The sequence below is a fragment of the Ambystoma mexicanum genome, chromosome 10, assembly GCF_040938575.1.
Source record: "Ambystoma mexicanum isolate Mex_15411 chromosome 10, UKY_AmexF1_1, whole genome shotgun sequence".
In the NCBI taxonomy this organism is placed as follows: Eukaryota; Metazoa; Chordata; class Amphibia; order Caudata; family Ambystomatidae; genus Ambystoma; species Ambystoma mexicanum.
In genome coordinates, this window is record NC_090932.1 from 227,605,089 (window position 1) to 227,625,041 (window position 19,953).

A 19,953-nucleotide genomic window follows, 5' to 3' on the forward strand; every position below is an offset into this window, starting at 1 on the left:
ATGCACTTCATTCCAACCCTACCCTCCGTTTATTGCGCCTCTCTCTGACCACCAAACCCTGCATGTGTCCTTTGCAATTCTGGAACATACACTGTTGCGCCTTTTGTGTACTATTACTCATTAAATGACAATGGTGTGCACATGCTTTCACACCCTGGCTGCAACCACGCTGCAACAAGATGAGTCTGGCGCCTTGTATAAAAGCCAACTTTAAAACATTTTTTTAAACACGCCTCCCCAGCAATACGCCTGTATCAGTGAATAGCCCTAACTCGGTAAACCCATATCAGGCCTTCTCCAAGCTGTAATTGAGCATAATGCACTAGGGAGTGATGCGTTCCATTGACCTGCCTCTTTTCAACTCGTAAGCAGCATGCAAGCACTGGATGAGCAGGATTTGGGAGTTGTGTTGAAGAGAAATATGCCTTTGGCAGGTGCAAAGTGATTTTAGGACCAGAGAAGCCTGATAGAAATAACTCTCCACTCAAAGCTTTACCCCATGTAAGGAACTTGAGGGCTTCTTCACTTTTTTTCCCCTATGCATCCTCCTCTCGGGTGGCCAGGGAAAGGCCATTGCTCTTGGATCCTGACCCTGCGGGTGGAGATGTGAGGGAGGATCAGCGGGGTGGAGGAGACTTGGGGAGTGGGGAGGAGACGTCCTTAGGTGAGCCATGGTATCCCCTATATCCCTTTCAGAACAAGTCCTCTGTCCCTCAAGCCTTTATAGGCTATTGTCATTCCCTGTTCTTCCTTGAAACATTCCCCAAGAAACAACAGTTTAGTACTGGGACGAGAAAGAGACCAAGTAGAAAAACACATCCCCATTGCATTAACACACACGCATAGAGACATCAGTTGTGTACTGGAACGAGGAGGAGGCCAGCAAGAGTAATGCAGGACTACTGTTTCAATAGTGAGCGGTCTAGTCCTTTTTTGGACTAATCATGGTAGTGGGAACTTTAAAAGCAGGAAGTATTCTGGAATTGGAGTTAGCTGTAGAGGGAGGGCTATTGACTGCTGGGCGAAAGCAGACCTCATTGGAGAAAAGTTGTGGCAAGTGAAGCGCTCAAGACTGTTTGGAAGATGCAGAGCATATGCAGTGGGAAGCAAAGTTGAAGGACGCTGGAGGTCGGTGGCAGACCGCGAGAGGGAGGCCGGCATGACCCAGCAAAGCGGTCGTAGGAATCCCAAGCAGCAGGAGAAGCATCGCTGGGTGAGTGAAGCCATGGAGAGACGCTGAAAGACTATGCGAGGTACCACATGGGAAAGAGGGAGCTTGTGGCGGAAGGAGACCTTGCAGGCAAGCCGTAAGATCCGACCGGTGGGTCTGCCAAGCAGGGGGGACACCGGGTTGGCAGGCGAGCATGCAAAGTGAACACTGAATAATGATTTGAATAGAAGCAAGTTTTTCTGTGAATACCGATTTGAGTGAAAGCAAGTTTGAGCACTTTTGAATACCGATCAGGGTGTAAGGACGTTTATGAAGCTTCCTGATACAAGGAACTGTGTTATATGAGAAAACAAGACTTGGAAAAAGACAAGAGAATACAAGGAACTGTATGACATTAGAAAACAAGCATTGGCAAGAGCCAGGGGATATTAAGGAACTGTAAAATCTGAGAAAGCAAGCATTGGCAAGAGCCAGGAGAATATAAGAAAGCGCAACAAATACATGGTTGAAAAATCAAGCCACAATACAAGGTCAAGAAGGTGTGATCTATGTGAATGAATCAAGAACCACTGTCAAGCTGAAGCAGTGGCCATGTGTTGATGAACAAGCAGCAACTAAGGTGTATCGGTTGCATGTCCTATAATGGGTGGACTGTGTGGCCCGAAAACTGCGCCTAGACTTAGTGCATCCTTATATGAAAAAGCCACTGTACACACCCACAAAGAAGCTTGTGTTTGAATTGAAAAGGAACTTGCATGTGATTTGAAGTCAGGGAACTGAACTATATACGTGAATTGGTGAAAGGTGACCAGATCATCTACAATGGGAACTGTCCCAAGAAAACGCTAAAAGAACTGAATTCTTTGGGAAGGGAACCCCTGTGCCTTGTGAACTATCTTGAACTTGGGAAGGGAGAGCTGTTTACAAACCAGGAGCTGGAAGAAGCTCTGAACTCTTATTTGAACACTACTTATTTTGAGGCTGACATCCCTACACATAGTATACATTTAGATGTGAGGGCAAGTATAGGTTTTGGACACAGACAGACATGTGCTTTGGACATCCTCACACAGACTATCCTTAGTTTTCTTTAGGTAGGGAAATCCCACTTTAGCATAGGGCAAGTTAGGCCTTAATCCACCCTACTCACTTTGGGACAATTACCTGTCTCTTCCTTCACTTTTCAGTCTATTTTTAATTTCAGGTATATGTTCAGATTCTGCCTTAGCCAGACTTGCAGCACTGAACTCTTTCACTCCACCAGAGTAAAAAAAATGCAAACTTTGTTTTCATTTCTCTTGGGGCATTCTGGGCTTTGCTTCTTTTCTCCAGCATGCAGCGTCAAACCCACTTTTATTTTTTCAATCCTTAGCATCAAGGATTGACATTTAACTCTATTTTCTTAACATTCAATGTCTCCACACGAAGGTTCTGTTTCAAGTGCGTCATCCTTGTCACTGGGTTCGCTCCCCACCCCTCAGGGCCAACGTTTCCTTCCCCAGAATGACGACCCAAATTCACTTTATTCACTGGTTGCTTATTCCCCTTGTTGCAGTGAAAGAATTTGGTATACCCATCTCTTGATTCTTTGGTTGCTCCCCTTTAGCATCTGACTACCCAGCTCTTGATTCTTTGGTTGCTCCCCTTTAGCGTCTGACTACCCAGCTCTTGATTCTTTGGTTGCTCCCCTTTACCGTCTGACTACCCAGCTCTTGATTCTTTGGTTGCTCCCCTTTAGCGTCTGACTACCCAGCTCTTGATTCTTTGGTTGCTCCCCTTTACCGTCTGACTACCCAGGTCTTGATTCTTTGGTTGTTCCCCCTTAACGTCTGACTACCTAGCTCTTGATTCTTTGGTTGCTTCCCCTTAGCATCTGACTACCCAGCTCTTGATTCTTTGGTTGCTCCCCTTTAGCGTCTGACTACCCAGCTCTTGATTCTTTGGTTGTTCCCCCTTAGCGTCTTACTACCCATCTCTTGATTCTTTGGTTGCTCCCCCTGAGCATCTGACTACCCAGCTCTTGATTCTTTGTTTGCACCCCTGAGCATCTGACTACCCAGCTCTTGATTCTTTGTTTGCACCCCCTTAGCGTCTGACTACCCAGCTCTTGATTCTTTGGTTGCTCCCCCTGAGCATCTGATTACCCAGCTCTTGATTCTTTGTTTGCACCCCCTTAGCGTCTGACTACCCAGCTCTTGATTCTTTGGTTGTTCCCCTTTAGCGCCTGACTACCCAGTTCTTGATTCTTTGGTTGCTCCCCCTTAGCATCTGACTACCCATCTCTTGATTCTTTGGTTGCTCCCCTTTAGCGTCTGACTACCCAGCTCTTGATTCTTTGGTTGCTCCCACTGAGCATCTGACTACCCAGCTCTTGATTCGTTGGTTGCTCCCCCTGAGCATCTGACTACCCAGCTCTTGATTCTTTGTTTGCACCCCCTTAGCGTCTGACTACCCAGCTCTTGATTCTTTGGTTGTTCCCCCTTAGCGCCTGACTACCCAGCTCTTGATTCTTTGGTTGCTCCCCCTTAGCATCTGACTACCCATCTCTTGATTCTTTGGTTGCTCCCCTTTAGCGTCTGACTACCCAGCTCTTGATTCTTTGGTTGTTCCCCCTTAGCGTCTGACTACCCAGCTCTTGATTCTTTGTTTGCACCCCCTTAGCGTCTGACTACCCATCTCTTGATTCTTTGGTTGTTCCCCTTTAGCGTCTGTCTACACAGCTCTTGATTCTTTGGTTGTTCCCCCTTAGCGTCTGACTACCCAGCTCTTGATTCTTTGGTTGCTCCCCCTTAGTATCTGACTACCCATCTCTTGCGGTCTGAAGTTTCACAATTCTCTTCTTGAGCTCAGGTAGGCTCTAGCCCTTAGATATACAAGCAGCCTCCCGTCTTTGTTAGGATTGTTGTTGCGGACTGGGTTCACAAGCCGTTGCTTCTGCAACTCCATCCCTCCCATGTGTCACCCTTCATCAATCCTTCCTGTCTCTACTGGGTCTATCAAGCCACAAATGTTCCTTAACCACTGCTCAGTCACCGGACTTCTATGTCATCCGGTTTCCTGTCTGCGTTTGTTATGGCTCGGGATTCTGTAACTGCGAATCAGCTTAGACCTCTATAAGCTTTGATCTGGCATTGCTGTTGCACCTCACTGCAGGCTCTCTCTTCTGCATTCTTTGACAGCAACTCCACCTTGGACACCTTCCTGTTACCAGCAGCCTCTATCCTCATCCAAATATCTCATGGCGTTCTCCGCCGGCCTCTCTCTAGCTGGCCGACACTCTTGTGCCACTTACCTTGGTTCAAGGTGACTCGACCTCCAGCCACACATCTATCTTTCCCATTAAACCATCATTTTATCTGCAGTAGGAAGGATCCTCCACTATGGACAGGAAAAAAGACTTACCAGGTTTAATCTGTCTTTTATAATTCTGTGCTTACACCCAGGACGTTTTCAAAATTTCTTCCCCGGCTTTACTAGGCAGTGTATTGAACCCCCAATTACTTCTGTTAAGTACATTAATCAATGCCACCCCACAGCCTGCGCCAGTTTATGAAGCTTTTATTTGTGAGGTTTGTCCGAAAAACATTTAATTCATGAGGTTTGTCCGTAAATGACACGTGTTTCGGCCTGTAGCCTTCTTCAGACCCGGACAAAAGCCAATTATAAGTCACAATCAAGTCCCTTAGTATTAGTATGTTGTATTCTTGCACTCAGGTATATACTTGGGAATAATCCCTCTGCCTTTTTAAATGGAGATCAGTTCTCCTTGCAGCCGCGTATTCGGAAAAGAGTGCAGTGGGAGAACTCTATGTTTGCACACAGTGCGACAGAGTAACTGACCAATAACATTTGCATTCTATTCTTTGGATCCTTGTCGCAGCAGGAACCCCCCCCCACACACAGGAACCCACAAACAACCTAGTATTACTTCTGTTAAGTAAGCTTTAAATGCAGTCACGGTTGGACCAGTTGTTAGTGATTAAAATGCTTGTTTCTGAAATCTGTTTGTAACTTATAGTCACGTATGAAATCCTCTGCACGCCCAATTTAGCCCTTCACTAAGACTGACAAAGCGTACCTTCAAGCTGCTTAAAGTAACATAAGATAGAAAACAGCAATTGCGTGCAGTAGCAAGGGCTTTCTGTGTGCACATTATTATCACAGAAATGCGTTATTTTGCCATAATAATAGTGCAGGACAGTACTTCTCAGCAAACCTCAGTGAGGTGTTTCTATGAATCCTTCCAATTGTTGGTTACTATTCCTGATTCAATGTGTTCTTAAATTCCCCATTATCCTCCCATTCCATCACACAGTCCTTGGGGAGAACAGACAAATCCCCCAGAAAAGAGGTCTTTAAAACCTATTGGATGTTTACATGAGAGGGGGTAACTTAGTTTCCTAACTCTTGCTCACACATCCACCACTAACATTTGAAAACAAAGGTGTTTGCTATCCGCCCTCTAATTAAAACTGGGTGTTATATTGTCTGTGGTAGGTTTGTGAGGAAGTAACAACGTGATTGTTAGGAAATTGAGTGTCTCAGCATGACACACTTTGTGTAGAGCAATGTTTTGATTTTCCAGTCTGCCTTTCTCTAGACGCAAGGAATCCCACAGCAGGGTTGGAAATTGCCAAGTGCTGGGAGCAATTTAGCTCCTGGTTTTAGCCAAAGGGAGCCTGGTTCGCTTGAAACCAGCAACTACCAAGAGCTACTTTTGACGCTCCTAGCAAGGTGTGCTTTACAAACAGAACTATGTGATATTAACTGTGAGGGTTAGGGAATATATATAAACAAGAATAAAGGACTCACCTATGGGACGTTGGAAGCATATTCCATAATATATAATAGAAAAAAGGTAGTTTGCATTTTGTGCACAAGTTAGATTTGCTGTGCACTATGTTCTAGCTCCTGGTACCCCAGCGGTAGCTCCTGCCTAACGGGTGATGCCCGATACCCAGGAGCTGATTTTGCCTTCTGGTCAACAAAACCTATATTCGACCCCTGCCACAGTTAGCAACAACAAGAAGACAGGGCAATGCCTCATCCCATAGTCTGACATAGATGGCACAGCCCCGGCACTCCTCAAAGGAAGGCTTTGCTTGAAAAGGGATGGTGTAGCCAGCAAATCCAGGTTAGTCAAGTTCAAAGCTGTGCTTAAGGATCATGGGGGATATTACCGGAATAGCTGTGCCTGTAAGAAAGCAAAACTCAACTGATTCAGAAGACAATCCTAAATAATCAGCATGTCGCCTTTAATCCAGAAGTGGCGAATAACATCTAGGATACACATCTGGTCATCTAACACATACCACCTCCCAGCAGCCACTCTTTTCGTTATCCTCTTTTATCTACACACCGCCATGTCATCATACCCAACAAGGCCTTAAGACATTTCAGAATTCTCCTGCACCCTGAAAAACACTGGTCATTTCTTTATTTCACTGTTGTTTTCTTTACATAGTCATCAAAGCTTTCATTGTGCATTTTAGTTAATGAAAACAGTTTAGTTGAAAACTAAACTTTCCCTTTTCATAATTTATTCTAGCTTGCCGAAGGTCTGCTGAAACCAGCCATTTTGATTAGATAAGGCCAGGATTGTGCTCTAAAGACACTTGGGAATAAGTGCTAAGGAGAAGGTCCCCAGGATGTCTGAGAATTCTGTGCAGTGGCAAACCTTGTACTCCGAGCTGCCCTTTGGCAGGGAGTAGGTTTGGGCGGCGGGGGGTGGGGGAGTGGGTAATCAGCAATGATCATAGCATACCTTCGGACAGGTGAAGCAACACTGTGCTCTGTCATGTCTGGAACTTTGTGTACTAATGTTAATATTGGTTTCAGTAAGTTGTGTCTATTAAGTTGTGTATATTTATGTTATGTTGTGGGTGTCTGGGAGACTATCAATGTTCACCTTTGGTGGCTGTTTGCATGTTGTGTTGCGCGAGTTGATGTGTGCGTGTATGTGCAGGTTGGTCTGTCCTTCTGACTGTGTGTATCTGTCTGCCACATTATATGCCCATATACAATGTGCCTTGGTAGTAGTGCATGCTATTCTGTGTATTTATGAAGGGCAGTGTGTCCAGGTGGGTGTATTAGTCCCTATGTGCTTATCTCTATGAGTGAGTGTGTGTTTGTCTGTGAAGCAAGTTCCGGATTCTCATACTATCTGACCTGTAACCCTGGTGACAATCCCCCTAAAAGTGACATGCCTTGTCGATGATTTCTAGAATTCTTCTGTCATATTGATAGTCTAACTGCTTCTGAAGTTCATAAGCGCTCAGTGCAAGTCTGATCTCATTGCAGTGCACACCAACTTCTGCGTCGACCTTATAAGCCATTAAAGAATGAGGTTCGTTCCCATCACAAGATGTATGCAAAAACGTACCCAACTTGGAAATCTGAACCCCAATACAACACCACACATTACACTGTCATTTGGGTGAGAACTATATGTGGAGTGATCAGGGTGACCACCTTTTCTGATGTCATCAGAGAGCACCGCTTATGATGTCCTCAGAGAGCACCATGTTTGAATTAATCAATGTGAGCACCATGTGATATCACCAGAATAAAGCAAAGCACCATGTGTGATATCATCACAGAGAGCTCAGTGGTTAATGTTACTCGAGGGGGCACAATGTGTGATGCCCTCAGAGAGAGGGCCGTGTGCATTGTCATTCTAGAGAGCATGGATGTCCTTGTGTTATATGGGGGATAGACAGGTGTTACTCGAGGGGGCACAATGTGTGATGCCCTCAGAGAGAGGGCCGTGTGCATTGTCATTCTAGAGAGCATGGATGTCCTTGTGTTATATGGGGGATAGACAGGATGCATGGTGTCATCCCACTAAGGGCCATGTGTGACGTCATCAGCATGTGCAAGATGGCTGCCATTGCACCTCTGTGATAAGCACCAGGTGCGCTGCCATGAAAGAGCCCCTGCAGTGATACCATCCCATCAAGTACCAAGACCGATGTCATCAGCAAGGCAACCTCTTAAGCTCCTGCTCAGCGATGAAAGAGTTGTCCAAACGCACTTGTTAAATTATGAAGTCCAACATTACAAATGTACTTACACGAAATCACATGACAGGACCACATCCTCCAGAATGCCCTGGAGTGGGATTAAATAGCCCAATCTGGCTGTTCCCAGATACATGGAGCTTTTTGGTCAGAGTGCACACCAACAGTAATGTCAGAGTGATCCCAAAACTGAGCAAACACCAGAGATGATGCCATCATTGTGTGATCCATGAGTGATGCCATCAGAGCAGCAATCTTGGTGTGATCAGTACAGACATATGTGTGATGTCCTAGCCCAACAATGCGTTGCACTGTGATGTCATTTTAGAGCACCAAACATGACAACATCAGGGTGAGCAACTATAATGCAGCAATTGGAAACACAATGTTATCTGAGAAAGCAGCAAACAACTACAATGTCACCACTATGACCCACCGTGATGTCATCAGCATGAACCCAAATATGATGTCATCAGTATGAGCTTCAAAGATATCATAAGTCCCTTTGTGTGGAGGGTGAATCGGATGGGGCCATGGTGAGCCTTGAGAGTACACAGTTGGGCCAAACATCACCTGGTCTTTATTCCAGGGATGGGCCAGTCTTTTGTTGCGATACAGCGGCAGTGGAGCCCAGCTTACGCCGAGCTCAGTTTTTAGGAGTGCAAATGTAAAGTCGGCACAGGCATCGCCTTCAGCTTGCCCAAGGGGCGGACCAGTGCAGCAGTCTCCAGAAATGCAGCGGGGAGACTGCTGCCACTGAGGTGCCCACGCCATACATCCAGTCTGAGTTGTGCAATTCCCTTTCCATGTGTCCTTGATGCTGGGCAAAGGGACATCAGTGCCTTTAGGAGAGAGCTTTTCAGGTTGGAGGGTAGAGCAGTTCTCCTTAGTACAGAACGAGTTGGCAAACATCCGTGGCTTACACATTGCTTTGTTGATAACGCAACCAGCGTGCCAGTGAGCAAGCACAACACATTCTCCTCCATGCCAATATTCAATTGGCCATGAGACCATCTGCAAAAGGCCCTCCTTGCCCACCCTGTCGGATCCAGAGAACACTCCGAGCGCCCCCGAAGGAAGAGGAAGTCGAAGCACGTCCCGCACACTCAGCATCTTCCAGGCCCCGTGCAGCCATGTCCTCTTCCTCACGTCCCTCATTCTTCATGCAAAAACCCAAGCCTTCAGTTGTATGCCTGCAGGGTTTCCACCGCTTCCTTCACAGCACCAAAGATTGCACCTTCCATCTGCAAATGCCAAGCAACAAAGACAAGTTTCAGCAACACTGGCTAGAACGGCAGGGACTGGGCGAGTTGTGAATGTGAGCTGTTGGGCTGGACTACTGTTGTGAAGAAAGAGCCTTTTGGAACTAGCTGGTGTTTGGTGGCACATGCACTGTGTGGTTCTATGCACTGTGAGAGGCAGTCGCCTTTAGTGAGTGGCGCGATGCTTTGCGCTTTTTGGTGCATTAGGTTGCACTATTGTCAAAGTCGTGTACACAGGCCAAAGTGCATAGAGAAAGACATTTTCAGAATGTCGATATCTTAACACAGTAGGACCACTATATTTCCTAAGGCAACAGCTCTCTCTAGCGGTGACAACAGGCGAAGCAGGCAGCATCAGACAAACACACATCTGGCCTTTTATTATAGGTCGATGTTTGGGCGCGCATGTGTTTGAATGTACAGAAACAACATTGTTGCTGGCCCTAATGCCTTATTCCATTGTGCTAGGCTAGAAGAAAGACACATACTCTGATTAGCCATTCAACTCATGGTTTTATTAAAAATAAGGCCTATCTTTCCCTATTCTGCAAGGCTTCCCTACTTAACAAAACTAGCTAAGGTGCTTATCAGTCATCAGTGAATGTCTGTAAATGAAGAACCGTCCACTGTCCAACTGTAACCTATATGACCCTACCACTATTCTTAACAAATTAAAGAACGGAGAAGGCCTCCCTTCTCCTGAGGTGTCTTGACTTGTCTTTTGGCTGCTCTTCAACAGTTGATCTTTAGCAGTGGTCCAAAGTGACTGAAAACAAGATGTGGAACTATGTTCCCTGCTGGCCTGACCTGCTCCACTCAAACCCCATCACCACAGCCCCTCCTACGCACAATACAAAACCCCAAACAAATGCACCCGCTGTTTAAGGGAACGTTCAGTGCAGTGCATTGTAGTGCAAGTTTCAACTGCTTCCAAGCCCACTCTGAAACGGTTTCTATTTAAAATAAAAGTATAGGAGTAAAACTTATAAAGAAAGTATAGGAGCACCACTCCCAATTGCTCCCTCCCACTTCGACCACTGATCTTTAGATAGTATCTAGTAATCACTTTTACCAGTTCTTACAGTTCATTTAATGTGTTCTTGACTCTGGGTTTCTTCTCCAGATTTTCTGTAAAATGATTGATCCTTCTCTCTTCCCCTGGGTTATTTTTCCAACAATTATTCTTCACATCTGGGATATTTCTTATATTCCTAAACAGTTAATTTCCCTTGAATCTGTCATTCTCAGCTTTATGGGGTATCCTCACAAAGTTTGGCTTGTTGTTAAATTCCTCTATTGTGACCGACTCTTCTCTGAATCTTGGACCTTCTTCATATGCTTTATAATCAGTTGGATAATTCTGATACATTTGTCTTGTATGTTACTTTTTACTACTCATCTTGTATTTTCTCTCTCCTGACTGTGATGATTAGGAGCTTTATAATAATGACTCTCAGTTTCTCCTATTGCATCTTGGGTGTCTTTACTATGACAAGTATGAACATTCCAGTAATGATTCATATTCACTCTTATCATATATTTACTCTTGTGACTGTGACGAGTAGGAGCAGTTCAGTCGTGATTCACATTCCCTTCCCAAGGTCTCCCGTTATCCCCTGTACCTTCCGTGGTAAGGGTTAACGTCACCGGGATCTTCACAGGTTTCTCCCTTCCTGGCATCTCGCGTCTCTCAGCCAGTTTCTCTTTCCTCACTTCTTCCTGGTTGGCCGTCTGCTATCTCGGGTTTCCACTCCTCCTGAGTTCGTTGTGTGCGAATGGTCTTGGCATAGTTATGTGGAACTCTGGTCCACCACAAACGTCCCGTGGTCACGCCACCACTCTGTGTGTCTCTCGCTCTTGTATCCTTGAGACACGGTGCATCGACTTTCTCTCCTGCTAGGTTTCTTTCTACCGATCGTAGCATGTCTGCTGGTCAGGACTCTTCACGACTGCAGAATGCTGCACGTGTCGTCTCAGCTGCTCATAGCCAGCTTTGTCTCTTTTTGAATCTCGCGGGTTGTGTTTTCGCTTCCCCATGCTCCCCCCTCTCTGGGATGATGTAGCTGGAGTAAGAAACCATTCCTTCTTCTCTTTCTCGGCTTGGTTCTCTTTGCCTCCATAGGGCCTCTTCTTCGTCCCAGTAGGATGGGATTTTAAAAGTATATTTTCTATTTCTGGTTGGCAATAACACATTTTAACTTGTTCTATAGAGGTTTTGTCATCAGGAAGATATACTGGTGTTATCTCAATGGGTCCTCTGAGAGTTCCTCCTGAGAACGGAAGTCCTTGTCTCCAAAGGAGAAGTCTCTCCCATTGAGGTCCTGCTTGCTTCTATCACCTAGGGAGGATATTACAGAGCATGTTCACCACCCTAGACTCACAGGGGGGGCTCCCTCTTGGGGAGAAGGGACACATTTCCACGATTCGTCACACCATTTACCATCTTTCTGTAATGTCAATCATTATTTTTGCATCAATTCAGTGAGAGTGAGCCAACTTGCAGGTCCACCGGTTGCCCGGCTTTTTTCATTCTGACTTTCACCATTGCCCATGCTATATTTGGAGGGCCTAGGGAATAATGGCTGTGGATGTGCATGGTGGGACAACAGAGACTTGCCTAATCCAATAAAGGATTGTGATGTCATTTGTTATGTGTGTACACACAATAAGACTCAAGATGGGAATTGTACAAGTGCGTACTATGTCATATTATGGGACAAAGTGATCATACTATTGTAAATATCAGAGTGGAGAGATTGTGACTCTGCACCGTGTGGTGGTTATAATGGTGTGAATTCTGTAAGCGGAGACTTTATGATTGTGAAATTGAAGAGTTTAAAGTTTGGGACTTTGTGAATATGGGCTGCAGTGAGATGGCACCAGTGTTAATTGGGTGAACAGAGATGCTGAAACTGAGTATTTAAAGAACTGAGAAGTTGTGGTTTTGTGTAGCAGGCCATCAGGAAGGTTGTTTCTGCAGGAATGTGGAGGGCTGTGTGGTTTTGAATGTTTAAACATACAGACCTGATAGGTGATAACTGCGTGAATCATATAAGCTGTCAGATTAAGACTGAGTATGAGGTGCAAAAAGGTTGTGTGTGTGAATTAGGAAAAAACAGAGGTTGACTCACCTGTGCAGAGAGATTCTCATTGGTCGGCTGAGTCTTCCTCGCAGAGTGCATCAGGTGGGCAGACAAGATGGCATTCTCGGGAGACAGGAAGGCCTGGTTGACACTGATGGTGTTGGTAAAGTAGTGCACCTGGGAGGCAAAGTGACTGTTACCAAAATACCCATTGAATCTGTCAGCATAGATCGCGTTATGTTAATTCAAGGTATAGTCTTACGTGCACCTCATTCAATAAGGAAAAGTTAATTACCTGTAACACTATTTCTGCAGTATGAGCATATTCATAAAAGGCATGACATTTAGAAATTCCTACTCAGCATTAAGGATATCCTGGAACACGTTCCATAACAATATTGCAATCGTAAAACATCTGTACTCTTTTAAGCCAGCTCTGTGTGTTGTTTATTTAGAATACCAAGCATGCTAGAACACAATCCCAGAATACTGTAATTCACATGAGTCATATCAGTTCATTTTTACTCAGAGGATGTGTCTCAAGATTACACTCTTGAAAAATATCAGGGAGGATTAGAGGCCATCATTAATCTGAGGAAAATACCCATACAGAAGGTCAATAGTTACATGTAAACAACTCAACTTTCTCTAGTGTGACATGCTAATTCCCTGGGAACTCCCACTGCAAATCTAATAAATGTGTCTCTTAAACAAGAAGCAGTCCCTTCTTTGCTTAAGAGACTCTCATTGTGCCTCTTCTAAAAAAAATCATTGGAGATAACTATTCTGAAAAACCTGGGTTTTCCATAGCTGGCTAAGATTTTGGAAAAAGTATGCACTTCCCATCTACAGAACCATGTTGCGAGCATTACAAACTTGGCTATTCAGCAATCTGGGTTCCACCCCAATCATGGGATGGAAACCACAATTAACAACCACGTGGGATGATATTTTTGTGAATGGCGATTAGAGGTACATGGTACTTTTAGTGAGGTTAGACCTCTCTGTGGCCTTCAATAAGGTACCGGTGACAAAAGAGCTGGGCCTTGTGAACTGTTTTGAACTTGGGGGAAGGGGAAGCTGATTACAAGCCAAGAGCTGGAAGATGCTCAGAACTTGATTTTGAAAACTATTCATTTTGATGCTGACATTCCATCACATTGTACACAGTTAGTTGTGAGGGCAAGCATATGGACACAGACAGACTTTTGTTTTGGACGTCCTGACACAGACTATTCTTACCTTTCTTTAGGTAGGGATATACTTAGTATAGGACAAGTTAGGCCTTACTCAATCCTGCCTTTTTTAGTTAATACAAATATTGATAAACAATCTTGAACCTGTTGTTGTGTCTACTTCATGATGAGTTCACACATGACCTGGCGCTCCCATCTATTTAGTACAGCATCTATCTAGAACTGGGACCCAACATCAGGACCTTACCCCACGCATTTCCAGATTTTCCAAAAGGAACCTGATTACGATTCACATAGCCTCGTGTACATCATTTGTGCATCATTATACATGTAAAATGAACATGTACATCATTGCCAGCCTCAGCATCCCTCTCTACTGCTCGACGTGGCTCCCAGCTCCTGTGTTTCCTGTTCCTCTCTCCCCAGCCCACTGTTTTCTCTTCAGCCAGCTTCTATTTGTGCTGTGTGGTAAGGATTTTTATAACCATTGGGATTGTTAATTGACCACAAGTGTGGGTCATTAATTCCAATTGCCTGACCATGATGAGGCCCACTAGCTGGACATTCCTGACGGTGCCACCAGTACACCTCCATTGCCTTCTTCTTCATTTCAGTACCAGAGTAGTGCTTGGGTGGGGGGGGGGTTGGAATTAAAGGAAGTGCGCATAACTCGGTGTTGTCTCCTCCTTGTCTTGGTACTTGACTGATGTGTGTCTGCATTAACAATATAAGGCTGAGATGTGTTTATCTTACCCAAATGAGGATGTGTCCTCTTAGTTGGTCTCTTCTTCGTCCCAGTGTTAAGGTGGTGTTTCTGGGAGACATTTTGGAGGGAAGAAAAGGAAAAGGGCTGACAGTGGCCTACAAAGGCTTGAGGGATAGAGGATTCTGAAAAGGGAATGGGGGATACCATGTGTCATGATTCCGGCTGGAGCCAGGCCACGATCACCTACATGGCCCTCAAGGGCCTCTCCATCCCTCCAAAGACCCACTTGTAGTCAGACTTGGCACTTGTGGCACCAGACTCACTCACTCCCATAGGATAACATTGGGGATTGGGCATTGATGGGGACAAGATGGATGCCCCCACATATTTCGGTTCCCAGAACTTAATGTGCAGTCTAGTCTTTTGGGTGTGGTTCAGCCCAGAGACACCTGGGATACCCAGAGACTATTTAAGCCACACCCAGGCAGAGAAACATGCTTTGTGTTTTCTGCACCTGCAGCGTGACACTCACCGTCTTCGGATGGGTCTCCAGTAGGCCTGCATCTTTCTTCTGCGCTCAGCTCCTGCAAGAACAAGAACACCGTTAGGAACAGCCTTACCTTGCGTCGCATCTGCCCATCATTCATCGCTCCTTCTGTTTTGTGGGCATCTTCGGCGGTGGCATTCCCATCCCGGCACGCCGCTTCCTAAGGAAAAGGGAAAAGAACAGAAAAAAGGCATTAGTAAGCATTCAGCAAATCTTCGCTTATTTTTTAAAGACTGTACGAGCTTCAAACGCTTACCTGAATCCCAGCCGCTCTGGGGGAACTCTGTCTCCGGAACTTCTCATCCATCTGCAAGAGGGAAAAGACACTCAAGGTTAGCGTGGAAACATCTAGCGGCGCCGCATACCCCGCTTACTCACCGCATTTCTTCTTCAAAACCGGCATCCATGCTGAAAACGTCGCGGCACCTAAAAGACCCAGAAAAATAACTCAGTTCAATACAAATACGAAAGGGTCACATCGCGCATCGCGCTCTCACTCACCTTCAGCGCTACTCATCTCAGCAGCACGTCACCATCCCCGGACACCGGCCATCATCTAAAGAAGGAAAGGAACAAAGTTAGAGAACTGTTCAAAAGACTCATTATACTTACCTTGCCAGTGAAGTAACTAGGCAGCAACGAGCCCGCATCAATCAATGCGCCCATGCGCTGAAAGCAGGATGGAGAGCACACCTTCCAAGAAAACAAGGTGAGCTGTGGATCAAAGGGAGGGGGTTGGACCCGGGGAAGAAGGGGTTCAAGTACACAGAAACAATAGGCAGTTAAACTCTGCCAATCCTGTGTTTCAGGCCCAGTATCCTGACGAGTAGACTCCAGGGAAGGGTTCGAGGTTGTGAAAGGTCAGAACAGGCTGAGTGACGTCCCCGTGGATACCAGGTGAGCGTTACACCATGTCTCACCTAAGTACATCCTCTCCCCACTCCCCAAGTTCCATCCACCCAGGTGATCCTCCCTCGCATATCCACCCCCAGGGTTGGGATCCAAAAGCGATGGCCTTTTCCTGGCCACTCAAGAGGAGGATCCATGGGGGCAAGAAGTGAGGATGCCCTCAGGTTCCTCCCACATTCCACTGAATAGCTTGATTTAGATCTTGTATATCAGTATGTAATCTAAAGATCCACTTCTGTTCCTTCTTAAGGAGAATATCTCGAACGTCTCCTCCTCTCTTTGGGATCTGTAATTTTTCCAAAACAGTCCATTTTAGTTGGTCTGCTGAATGGGGTATTTGTACAGACTTCTTAGTTCTGATGCATGATTTGTGCACAGTGATTGTTTTCTTCACCGGTCTCAGTGCCAACCCTATGCACCTTAGATTGCATGGGCACGTTATAATACATGTGACACCTGCAGAATAACAATGTCTTTGAATCCACAGTGTGTGCCACCCTATGTCTATAGAGTTGCTCTGTGGTTTCTGGTCGCAGACTGAGCATATCCCTCCTGGTGAAAGGCTGGAAATCTGTCTTGGATTCCACAATCCTCTTTGGTCTGTAACAGCTCTCTGTCTTCCATCTGCATCTTGTACAGCGTGGAGCGCTGTGTCGCCAATGTTTTGCCTCCGTTTGGCAAAATGTGGTCTATCGATAAGCACTTCCTCATATTCAGGATGGGCCATAGTTTGTTCATTTAGTTTTTGATGTTATTAAACAAGGAAGAGTATTTCTTGGATACTGCTATGATTTTGTATGTCACAGTCTCCCTATGTATCTGCAGTAGTGTTGTCTCTCTAGGAATATTGTGGGCTCTTTTAGCGGCCTGCCTGAGAGCATTCCTAGGATAGCCTCTGCGGGTCAGCTGTCCCATCAGGGACTTTGCTTGTTGCTTGAATTCTTATAAATCAGAACACGTTCTCCTATAACGCAGAAATTGTCCAAAAAGGTACATGTTAGCACAAGGTCTTCTGATGATAACTGCTGTGAAATGAAGCGGCTCTCCACAACAGGTAAGGGTAATCCAGCTAGTTTATTTACACAAGATTGATAGCAAAGCCCTGCAGCTCCAGTCAGCTTCACACCAACTCCCAAATGACTCTGTATTCCAGCATAAACATTCCACCCCCACATTCCAGAACCGTCAATGCTCTCAATCAGAATATACTAAGCCAGCAGAAAGAGAGAGCACAATGCAAACATCTCCCTTCCTCAACTATGTACAATTTGTTTTACATTTATGTAGTTTATTTTTTTAGATTTTATTTTTATTTGCGTTTTATCAGTGCCACTCTGGCCATATTCCACACCTGCCCCCCCACAAACTCTTACCGCACCTCTCGGGATCAGAGAACCCACTCATCCTAGCCCTGCTACATCATTGTGCATTACTGGCAGCGGAAACATCATAATGGCTGCCGGAAAGCATGCTGCTTGCCAGAAATTATCCAAAAATGCACAGTAAAAATCTGAAGAATAGGCTGCCACCCACTTTTGCCTATATTAGTGAGCACAGGAGGTCACTGCCTAAAACCACCATTGGGCTACACACACAGTAGCCTGAAACCATTTGGGAATAGCAATACTGATTGCTAAAAGCAACCCAGAGCTGTGGGGAATTCATTTTTTTATGTCAAAAATTGCTAAAATTAGGGCTCACCAAAACCACTAAAAAGATCCCACCTCCGTGTTGGGGGGTCAACATCATTCTCCCGAAAGAATCTACATGAATCTGAGGTCAACAGAAGTGCATCTATATTTGAACAAAGTATATGTTGAGGATTGCTTACTGGTAAGGCAGCTGTCAAAAATGGGTGCAATACCGGTGCTTGACACTGACCAGCGCTAGCAATCTAAATTCTGACAGGAGACCTGTATTTCTGAAGCTAAACAGGAACCTGAGTTAGCTGAGACTTCAAAGGCTGGCTGTCCCCGGGAGCCTTCACACCTAGCCTTCTCAACAACAGCACAGGAAATCACATGGTCCTGTTGATTAAAAGGGAGGAGAATTTCCCTGCAGCCTGGAGAAACAAGACAAAGGATTCTTTCAGCTGAATAGAATATGCTGATTTGGGTGTGCCTGAACAACACTGCTCTGGGGGAAGGCAAGACATCTGATCTCTGAGTCAAGCCAAGTTTCTAGGGGCAGAGACAAACGACTGTGGATTCAGAGAGTCCAGCAAATATATGTTTTATGAGAATACTGATAACTAGTTATACCAAGCGGACAAAAATGTACAATTTGGAGATTCTTAATATGAAAAATTCACTCACAATTTGAGACTAAGCTGGACGCTGTGGGATGTTCTGAGGCCAAGCCCCGTAATTATTAATATTGTGGGTGCAGTGTGTATGCTAGAAACCTAAGAACTTCCAGTAATATGCTCAGAGAGGGTGTGCACCTCCGTGTTAGATTTGATGCAAAATTAATATTGCGAAACCCATCAAAAGCGCAAAATGTTGTCATTTCTGAACCCAAGCTCATAGAAGCATGTGACTTGAACCGAACTGTACCTTAAGCAATCTGTCATGCAATTTAGGTAATATTAACAAGTGGGGTATATTGTAAATATGTGTTTTATGAAAAAGAAGATATGCTGTACGGACACAAAGGGGAGTGTCTTTTCCTTGAGCCATAAAAATGATACCTGATGACTCATTCTGACTCACAACTCCGTTCTCCAGTCAGAGGACAGAAAATCCTTGAACCTATCAGGATCCTCAGTGGGTTGGGCATAGAAAGTCAGCCTCCCCAGCCCCTTTGAGAACACATAAAACGAGACTGCTGAGACCCAGATAGACACACTCTTTTTTCCACTACTCATTGATTCCTGTGCAGCACGCTGCCCGACCATATCCAGACAAAAACTCCAGACTCCTGAGGCTCCAGAACTTAGACTCCAGATAGACTCCAGAACCAAACTCTAGAACTGAACTCTAGAACCTTAAGCAGGGGCCAAATCCAAAAGCTGAACTCTTTTCAGAGGCCCCAGAATCCAGCAACCTAACCAAACTATTCAACAGCCGGGCGAGCTGTTTGATTCTGGCTAGAACTCTGTGCCAGAACCAGACCCAGAGAGCAGTGCTGTATCCAGACCCAGACCAGACCGCTGTGCAGTGCCGATAGCAGACCAGAGGCCCCGCTGTGAGCAGAACCAGTGCCAGAGACCATCCCGTGGCGAGAGAACCGCAGTCCAAACCTGACCAGATCTGTGACGAGGTCCATTCCCTTCCAAAACTAGGAGTGAGTATCTAGAACTGTCCAGAACTGTCATGGTGCCTACCTCCAAGGAGCCAGACCAGGCCCAGCTACCCCAGAGGCAGACATCATGTCCCTGAGGGAAGTCTCAGCAGCCCCAAGTAGGGGCCCTTTGGACTCAGTCCTGGCGCCTTTGGCGCCAGGCTCATAAAAGATGACTTTGTGTTTAAAGGGGCTTGGTGTAAACTTACCTGATGCAGACCATGCTGCAACATCCGGGCCATCTAGAGGCCTGAATGAGACTACTTTCTCTTTGGGGACTACTTAACCACACGGGTGTGGCTGGAGGAAGAATACATACCTGAGAGGAAGGATACATACCTGGAACTACTTTGAAGGCTATTTAAGCCACGCCCAAGCAGAAACTCACGCTTCGCGTTGTTCTGCATCTAGCAGCTGGACGCTCACCGTGTCTTCTCCTGCATCCTGACTTCTGCCACGCCCGCCAGCATCCTGGAACACCTGCAAAGGGAGAAGAGAAGAGAATAGGAAAAAGAAGAGTCCTTACCTGCTAAATCCGCATTCCGGAGACATTTCGCCGACGATCCTGAAAAGGAAGACATTCATTTTAAAAGCACATTGCATCGATCGCTGCAGCGCCGCACTCCACTCACCTTTACTAGGCGCCTCCATGTTCATCAGCGACCATCTGGATCCGCAACCACATTTCAGCGCCTAGGGAGAAAAAGACAAGAACAAAGGTGAGCTAGGGAAGAGAATAAGAAAACCTTAATTTGCCATCATAAGACTTACCTGTTGG

At 45.6% G+C, this 19,953-nt stretch overlaps 1 protein-coding gene across 1 annotated transcript in view; it reads right to left on the minus strand.

Annotated features, from left to right (window-relative positions):
* Nucleotides 1–6,407: 6,407 nt before the first annotated feature.
* HR (HR lysine demethylase and nuclear receptor corepressor) overlaps nt 6,408–19,953 on the minus strand; it is a 410,325-nt gene continuing 396,779 nt past the window's right edge. The window contains exons 18-19 of the mRNA XM_069617740.1: nt 12,584–12,712; nt 6,408–9,434 (exon numbers count right to left, since the gene is read on the minus strand). Coding sequence (XP_069473841.1) covers nt 9,372–9,434; nt 12,584–12,712 — 192 coding nt within the window. The 3' untranslated portion in view covers nt 6,408–9,371. The remainder of the gene's footprint in view (nt 9,435–12,583; nt 12,713–19,953) is intronic.